Source organism: Nicotiana sylvestris, chromosome 4 (assembly GCF_000393655.2).
Source record: "Nicotiana sylvestris chromosome 4, ASM39365v2, whole genome shotgun sequence".
NCBI classification, from domain to species: domain Eukaryota; kingdom Viridiplantae; phylum Streptophyta; class Magnoliopsida; order Solanales; family Solanaceae; genus Nicotiana; species Nicotiana sylvestris.
Window position 1 is genome coordinate 372662 of NC_091060.1, and position 9738 is coordinate 382399.

Sequence of the window (9738 nt, forward strand, 5' to 3'; positions counted from 1 at the left end):
TGATAGTGAAAAATTGAAGAATAAACAAATATGACGGTTTAATATGAAGCTTTGGAGTGTGATTTATCAAAATTTTTATTATAGGCTTAATTGGGAATAAAGGAGGAAGAAAAGAAATGGAGGGATGAGGGATTACAGGAGTAGCGACAATGAGTGACGAAAAGGGAGGGGCAGGGGTAAGGGTACATGGAGGAATAAATAGAGGTGGATCTTTTTTTTAAAATTTTTTATCGTATTCATGCGCTTTATACACGTGATTAACACGTAATTGACCACATCAGCTTTAATAATGCCACATAAGCATAGTCAACGGTCAAAAGTGTTTATTAGTATCTATTTTCTCAAGGTGTTCAAATGGGAAACCCAAAAGTTCATATATCGCCTTTACAAACTGATGCAAGTTTAAGTGGCCCGGAAGCCATTTCGCCTTACTAAAACAATGGTAGAGAATAGTGGTTTTCTTTATGACAAATCATAAACTCCTAAAGAAGACATCATAACAGAGCTGATCCATAACTTGCCATTTTCCTCCTCATGAACTTCACTAATAAACCTCAACGTCTCGCCTTCAACATCTTCTAAAACCTCCAAAATTCGCCCATCCTCACTTAACTTAATTGCAGTAGCCTGTGGCTGCCCTCCGACTAACAAATTGTGCAGTTGCTGGAAATTGAATTCCCCTAACAATGTCTTCCCGAGCCACGAATCGGATATAATTAATCGTGCAAGAGGTGATGCTTTTGCATGCAAAGCAACCCAAAATTCCCCTCTTGAATTTATTCTAACATTGTCTGGAAATCCTGGCAACTCAGCAAATATATCATGGTTTCCTGCATTAGGACCTTTAAGCCAATACCTTAGTATTCTACATGCAGAAGTTTCAGCTACTAGTAGAAAATACCCGTCTTTGCTTAAGGCTACACCATTTGCAAAAGCTAGGCCTCCTAGTACAACTGTTACTTCTTTTGTTGGTTTATTATATTTCATCAGCCTGCCTGTCTTATCTCCACTTGCAGTCGCAGCAACAAATTGCCTACATATATACAACATGAAAATAAGATACTCGTGCGAGAATCCTTAATTATGAAAAGAGCATCTCAGCGTGTTCATGCAAGATCCGGAGAAAGGCCATATCCTAAGGGGTGTGAAAATTCCTTAATTATGGGCGAAATGATATTCTGGTTGGAGTTGAAAAAAAAGTAGTTGAAGTTGAGATTATAATGTTATTCTAGTATATGCATACAAAATGTATTAATGTTGCATATGAGAAGAATCTTTTTGTTTACCGTCTTATCTATTTTATTCTCATAAGAAAACACTTTTAGTTCAGTTCAATAAAATATGAGTCTCCAAAACCAGATGTCGTAGATTCAAATCCTACCGTGCGTGATGCTTTTCTTCTTAGATCGAATTAGAATAAAATAGAATATTCATTCCGTGTACTTTCACAACAATCGAAATTTGACCTAATTTATCTATGAATTACAGAAACGAGGAGGTCAATGGTAATTAATCTAAAGGTCTAATTGATCAACACACTTATATTGTAAATATGCAGTTATGAATAAAAAGAATTAATTACCTGCGCTGGTAGATTGTGCTTGTATCCGTGAAGTAAATAACATCGTCGTGGTCATCAATATCCAGATCATTTGTGAAGAGAAGAGGTTGGCCTTCAAAATCTTGGACAAGTGGGGTAGCCAATCCACCAGTAGGTCCCACAACATGGAGTCCAAAGTAGGCATCAGCAATGTAGAGATCCCCAGTTTTATGATCAAATCGTAAGCCCAGTGGTCTTCCACATACATGCTCCATTTCAGGAGCAGATGGCCTGCTACAATTCTCCCTTTAACATAACAAAAGTTTTATCAGAATTTTTCAGCTTGAGAAATCCGCGGACATCTATATATGGAAATAACAGGAAAATCCAGATTCACGAAGCTAATTACGTTCAAAAAACCAGAATCTTGTTTTATTGAAAGTACTCTATTTGTGAACAGTAATAAGTTAAAGATTAATGGAATTCACGATAGATCATTGAAAAAGTGGTTTTTCAGTATTTGTGGGACATCTTGTGAAAGAGTCAGAAGTTGACTTTTAAGCTTGTGGGTACAACGTGATAGAGATTGTTATATTTAATATAGTAAAAGTTGGTTTCATTACCCCTCGTCTTATTTAACTGTGTTAGAACCTCTTAAGCAAAAATAGGCATTATTTCGGGACATGCCAAACAAGGAAATTAAGGTGGAACATTCTAACTGAGAAGGAGAGGATATATGGAAAATATATTGTGCGCAAAAAGCATAACTATATATACTATTTCCTCTGTCAATTTAGATGAGGTAGTTTGACTCGGCACAAAGCTTAAAAAAAAAAAATACTTTTACAATTTGTGGTCTTAAAAGGTTAAGGGATAAAAGCTTTGCGGGGTCATAACATTTATGTGGTTATAAAAATTTTCTCATTAAGGATAAAATAAAAAGTTTAAAGTTGACTTATTTCCAAAATAGAAATGTGTCATTTATTTTAGTTGAAACATTAACTAATAGTGAGTCGCTTTGACCACTGCATTGCATTCGTAGATGAATATAAAAGCTTCTTGGAGCTTATTGACTTATCCTAGAATCCTAGTTATTTTGAAGGCCAAATATTAAGTACATGAAATTAAAAGTTATACTTGGACTGCTTCAGAGGAGCACTGATGCACCGGTGAGGAGGTGTGAGCGACTGGCTGTAGTGGGCACGCGGAGAGGTAGAGGACGACCTAAGAAGTATTGGGGAGAGGTGATCAGAGAGGACATGGCGCGACTTAGGATTACTGAGGACATGGCCCTTGACAGGGAATTATGGAGGTCGAGTATTAAGGTTGTAGGTTAGGGGAGAGTTGTAAATATTTCTACAGCACAATAGAGTGAGACTAGCCAGTTAGGAGTTAGACTAAGAATGTCATTGGTCGTCTATTGATGCAGGGCTTTACCTGCTAGTTTTACTATACCAGTCATCTTTTTCGTATTTCGTATTCTGTATTTCAATATCTCTTGTATTGCTATTGCTGTTATTTTATTATGCATTTTTATGGTACTAATATATCGGCTCCTGTTGCTTTTTGAGCCGAGGGTCTCCTGGAAACAGCCTCTCTACCCTTCGGGGTAGGGATAAGGTCTACGTACATATTACCCTCCCCAGACCCCATTTGTGGGATTATACTGGATCGTTGTTGTTGTTGTTGTACTTGGACTGCTTCACGTAACAAAAAAGTACTCATATATAGAGTATGTTTTAGCATAGAGAGGAAAATGCAATACCCTCTGCCCAATTTGTATCTCAAACTTGCTAGGGATTATCGAACTGATCAAGCAGGGAATCGCTTGGTTCAAATTTTACTGGCACAAAGAAAAGAGTAGAAACTCAAATGCAACAGTAAATTAAAGGGCGTTATGCGTACCTTTGGGAAGAGGTGACTGCAAAGTCAACCCAAGTCTGAGAATGTGGTTGCCACTTAAGAATGCGGCCATCGGCAACACCAGTATAGGGTCCTTCACCATTTGGATCAAAAGCAACACTTTCTGCTCCAAATGCTCCTTTCAATTGGATTAACTCGGCTTTAGAGAGGACATCTTTGGACCCTGGTATAGGAGCTGGTTTAATCACATTATTCTCATCATCAGAGTCGGAGGCCAAGATTGCAGAGACAAGTATAAGTGCTATAGCACTCAACATGAGGAACTTTGAGGCATTCATTATTGTCATGTAGTTTTGGTTATTACAAATGCACAAGGTATATATGTTATAGTTCGTTCCACTTCATTTGTGGAATATATATTTGCCTTCTGCCTGTAATTGGGCCATTCGTGGATTGTCTTGCATTACAATTAAAGTCGTACCAAAGAATGGTATGAAAGAAAGTACAAAAAGGATAATTCGGTACACAAATCATCTCGTATTCATGCAAGATCTGGGAAGGACCTCACCTCAAGAGGTGTAATGTAAACACCCTACCCTAATGCAAGCATTAGAGTTGTTTCTCGGCTCGAACACATGACCTATAAATCATACGGAGATATTTTTATCGTTGTTCAAAGGCTCCTTCTTATGAAAAAAGTCAACTTCTAAATTATAGATACTGGTATACTGTAATGGGCAAAAGTCAACTTCTAGAAATTCAAACTGGTCAAGAAGAGAGGGAAGAAAATTGAGAAAGAAGCAATTAACAATTAACGAGCCATTTATTATTTGGACAACCACTTTTTAGGTTCTGTCCACTTAATCTTTTTCACTTTTGACCAAAATAAATGGCTGGAAAAAGAGATTAAATTAAAATAATCTAAGTTTAGAAAGTCGTCATTTTTTTTAATAGACTAAAGAGATAATATCACAGAAAATAGAACGATAATCTTTCCATATGAACAAAACTAGAGGAAAAGATTAAGTGATCTTTACCCAAATAGTTGACCAAATTCACCGTGTACTTTTTCTAGCCCGTATACATAAATTATACACTAACTATACATGGTTATACACATATTGTGTGTATGTGTATATATAAATATGAATAAAATATTGGATTACAAAAATAACCTTTTAATATTAAGCATAATAACTCACAATAAAAGGACATAATCGAAATTCTACACATTAGCCTTGTAATCCTATTAGTTTTAGGACAAAATACTACACGTTAGGATTCCTACATGATTACTTTTAGGAATCCTATTATTATAATTATTTTCGGATATAGATATATAATACTACATGTTAGCATGTAAACCTAATAATATTAGAAACATATTAAATTTTCTATTGGTATAATTACTTTCGGGATATAGACATATTTTTAGCCATGTAATCCTATTACTTATAGGATATACTTCTTTAAAAATTTCTATTAGTAATTTAATTTGAAAATGTATTATATTGTCCAAATGCATTTAGAAATAGGAGAGCAAATATTATTATAAAAGCACAAATATAATATTGATAGACCAAAATAGCCCTAAAATATTAAACAGAAGAACTCATAAGGAAAAGACATAATTGTAATAACTTTTTTTTAACTACAATAACTTCTATGTTAATTTTCTTAATATTTAAGATTTTAAAATTAATACAACTTTGTCTATTGAATTCTTATAGAAATACGTAGGAAGGTTTAATAAAATTAATTTCATAAGAATCCTCCATACTGGTAACATATTATCACTCTATATTATTTAATACCAAGAAAAAAAAAGTAATACTAAACAGACTGCATAAAGCATTGAATTGAGAAAAAAATATCCACGATAATATATTATATTTGAATTGCTTTCATACTCAAATAATATTTTTTTATTATTAATTTTTTGTGTAATATAAAAATATACACAATTATTAAATAACAACTAAGCAAAATTTTAAGAATATTATGTGTGAGAAAAGAAAGAAAAAGGTTGGTAAGAGCCAACACCACTAATAATTTTGCAAACATAAAGATCTAAAAGTGAAATATCAGATCGATCTTCTTACTCTTTGAAAATAAAATTTATGGTTGATAAAATTATAATTATGGTTAAATATTCAAATATGAGATGAACTAATATTAAGAATCTAAATCAACAGAAAATAAACTATATTTTATGTTAAACCCAAATAATCTAATCTTTCAATTAATTATTTAGCTAGAGAATCCAACTAAATTATTTTTAAATTCATCATATGAGTAAAATATTTTTCAAGTTAAAAAAAATCTTAGGACACATAAATTTATTTCATAAAAAGGGTGTTAGAGATTAAAAAAACGGATCATAAAGTAAAAAAGATTAGTATAATATTAAGAATGTCATAAAGTGTTTGAGGAGCACAATCAACGCTAAATCCTAAACCAGAATAAGTTTTCAAGACTATATTATAAAAAGTCGACTCTGGTATAGCGGGATTATCTTTTGTAGATGTCTCCGACGGAATCAAAATAATATTCTTATGTCATGCATTACTTGCAAATTTCAGATCAAGAGTCATGATATTGTTAGTAATAAGAACAAGTGGTGTATCAGCAAAGATTTTATTATGAGCTCCTACAACTCACTTTAGATTTGATATACCTCTTCAAAAAAACTGAAATAACCATCACAAATATATCAAAGCAGAGCAATAATGCTAAATTTATAAGGAAAGCAAAAGTGATAATATGGAATGAAGCGCTTTTGGCTAAGCGTCATACGATCGAAACAATCGCCCAGAGTTCTGGAGATATATTAGATATCGATGAATCGTTTGGCGAAAAAGTAATAATTTGGGAGGTGATTTCTGTCAAGTACGATCAATAGTTCCAAAATTGACCAAAGCGAAAAACTGTAAAAGCTAACTTGCCAAAATTAAACTCATGACCTCAAATGAAAAATATTCAAATGACAAGAAATATAAAAGTAAGAACAGATCTAACATTCAATGACTTCTTGCTTCGTGTCGGAAACGAAGAAGAGCATCCAATAAAAGATGATTTGGTTCTTCTAGAACACTTGGTTGATACCCCAACGGTAATAGTAGTGCATTTAATTAATAAGGAAAATATTTTCATCATTAGATTAAAATGCAATTTGCAAATTTACATGATAGAAATTAAAGAGCTACCTTAGCTAACAGAAATGAATATGTTGATCAACTAAGTAAAAGACTAATTGTTAAGTCTTTTTCAGTTTTGACTCAGTAGAAGATGATACCAACAATTACTCCCAAAAATAATACTTAAATACTTTAATACCAAATGGCCTTCTACCATACATGTTTGTTGTCGGGTTCATTATTTATTACGTATGTTAATGTCACTATATATAATAGACTAAGTTAAAATTGATCTTCCATTGCATATAGGTTGATTTTGAAAAGAAATATGCCTATCATGCTACTGAAAACGTAGATTCGCCGAATAGCTTATCTAATAGTACACATATGGTATATAGAAATTTTGACAATAACGTCATACATGCAGAACCTATGATACTAGTCAATGTGCTTCTAGATATGTGTTTATCCCCGATTTCAACTTTCGTCTTCCGAAACTAAAGAGTATCCTTTTAAATTTGCGTGAAAATAATTTTTAGTATGTTTATATTTTTTAATTATAATAAATAAAGCACAAGACAAACATCCTATAATTGGACTGTATTTACCACAATATGTTTTCTTACACGAATAACTATATGCTGCACTTTCAAGAGAGATATAAAGAAGAATATACCATCACATTAGATACCTTTAAACTACAATACATAATTATCTACTTAACATGACTAAAATTGATCATTTATATAAGTTCTGATGATATCCTTTCATTTTGAATTCACGTATTATGATAATGTAACAATATTTTTCGGCATTTAGATGATTGTTGTAGTATTATACATAAAATTTCTCCCATTAATTAAATTTTATTGTTTCTTCATATAAATAAGTATTTAAACCATCATGTGTCATTATTAACGTGTAACGTACGTTTATAGATACTAATATATATATATATATATATATATATATATATATATATATATATATATATATATATATATATAAAATATTTAAACAGTTGGGTGAACGGTTATTAAGATTAACTCAACTGAATCTATGTCTGAAACCAAACTGGGCTTATATTACTCAATAGAGCTGAGATATTGGCATTGAGGGATGTGGAATACCAACTTTATGTCTTCTTTATCACATTTTACTTTGGGCCCATTTGATGAAGGTTGCATTTTCCGTGTATTTTATTGATTTCTTGATTTCTTATAGAATTTTGGGAAGTACTTCCTCTCATTTCTTGTTTACAGTTCCCTTACGATTTTATTTTTTTTTTTTTTTTTGCAACATATATTTAATAAAATTGACAGCCTGTTATCACCCGAAATGTCTAGTTCAAATTCGCATGGCGGTGTAGAATAATTTAAAAGTGGAATTGATTAATATTTATTCAATAAACATGTGTCTAGTCATTGGGTACAACAACAACCCAGTAAAATTTTACAAGTGGAATTTGGGGATGTCTAGTATAATCCCACAAGTGGGGTCTGGGGAGGGTAATATGTACGCAGACCTTACCCCTACCTAGCAGGTAAAGCCCTGCATCAATAGACGACCAATGACATTTTTAGTCTAACTCCTAACTGGCTAGTCTCACTTTATTGTGCTGTAGAAATATTCACAAGTTTCCCCTAACCTACAACATTAATGCTCGACCTCCATAATTCCCTGTCATTGGGTAGTAGAATTTAATTGCTTATATAAAAATAAACATGTTTAATTGCTTATTTTTATTTTATAATCCAATTACAGTAGTGTTACAAGACATTATTAGGTTAATAGCTGGTTTTGTATAAGTTTTATTCTCAATATAATCCACACATGTGAAACCAAAGCAAAGATTGAGTTTGGTGGAAATATTGTCCCTAGGGGACTACTTAGGGGCAGTCATACATACCCCAACATCCCTTCGTAAGGTCGCAGTGTTTGGTAGCACTATAACATATCTTGAAGGACACTACCTTATGTTTCAAAGCCAAATTAAATAACTGCAATTATGTAACATAAATAAATAATTAGTGTAATCCAAAAAAATTAGGTGCGTGCATGACCTGACAATATTTAAGTTCGATCGAATGTTATGGCTCAGTCTCGTTAATGATTAAGTAGATAAAGCCATAATTAATTGAAGATTAATAATTTCATAGTAATAATAGAAGGAGGAATACCACTCCACAAATTAAGGGCGACGAGGGAAAACGAGAGAGGAATCTAAGGCGCCAACAAAAGAACTCAATGTATACGCTGTACAGTCTACTTCATTTTTTGCTAATTCAGTCAGATCTTTCTCTAACAGCATCCATATATAATAGTCATTTATCATAAAAGCCGAGTTATTCTCGGAACCGAATATTATATTATGTTATAATATATGCTCTCTATAACAGCACTTCATTATATCGCTCTATAACATAATTTTTTGAAACAAGCGAGACTGTTATAGAGAGGTTTGACCGTAGTACATTTTAAAAACTAAGTTCATTCTTTTTACCGCTTAGGACTAGATTTCAAAACGCGACTTCCGAGAGATAGACAATGCGGGTGTTAAATTGTTAATCACAAGTTCACAATACAGTAGCAAAATTCTTTTAATTATCATAGGGTGGTTGCGGTAAAAATTAATGTATTTCAAATATTTATATCAAATTATATTAATTTACGATAGTTAAGTAATAAATTATGGTAAAAACATGTGTTAGTTCTTTATATACGGTAAAAATAGTTAAGTGATCATATTATTACATTGTTGTAAGTGTGTGTTGATATATTACTTATTTTTTATATTTATTTATTTATTTTTCGCTAAGCTTACTTTTAGTACTTCGATGTTCGATCCCAACAGTGGCTGAACTAGGAGTTTTGTTGAACTTCTTACGTATAAACGCTTATGGTTTATACGCTCTTCTCTTTTTTTAAAGTACAATTTCTGACACATCTTTGCTAAACTAGTTAGCCACATGCTTTGCCCATTATGCATAGGAATCTATGATCTAACAATTGTATTTAGTTGGTTAAGAGTAGGTTGGCAAACGGACGGGTCGAGTCGGATATGAGCAGGTCAAAACGGGTGTTTTAAAAAAATGGATAAATTATTCGACCCGACCCGTATTTGAAAAGGATAAAAACGGGTTTATCCGGCGGATAATATGGATATTCATATTATTCATAGCTTCTTAAATATGATCG

The 9738-nt window shown here is 32.4% G+C and overlaps 1 protein-coding gene across 1 annotated transcript; it reads right to left on the reverse strand.

Annotated features, from left to right (window-relative positions):
• Positions 1 to 299: 299 nt before the first annotated feature.
• Positions 300 to 3854, reverse strand: LOC104248614 (protein STRICTOSIDINE SYNTHASE-LIKE 10-like). Its single transcript, XM_009804914.2, has 3 exons — positions 3446 to 3854; positions 1583 to 1846; positions 300 to 1033 (listed from the first exon to the last, which is right to left on the reverse strand). The coding sequence occupies exons 1-3, from the start codon at positions 3748 to 3750 to the stop codon at positions 463 to 465; spliced, it is 1140 nt and encodes a 379-aa protein (XP_009803216.1). The 5' UTR covers positions 3751 to 3854; the 3' UTR covers positions 300 to 462.
• Positions 3855 to 9738: the final 5884 nt, after the last annotated feature.

Bases quoted from the DNA above. Each gene is read 5' to 3' on its own strand.
- LOC104248614 (XM_009804914.2), bottom strand. From the start codon at position 3,750: ATGACAATAATGAATGCCTCAAAGTTCCTCATGTTGAGTGCTATAGCA. The intron at 1,847-3,445 runs GTACGCATAACG...GTTATGTTAAAG, and splicing joins GCAGTCACCTCTTCCCAAAG to GGAGAATTGTAGCAGGCCAT. The intron at 1,034-1,582 runs GTAATTAATTCT...GTATATATGTAG, and splicing joins AGCACAATCTACCAGCGCAG to GCAATTTGTTGCTGCGACTG.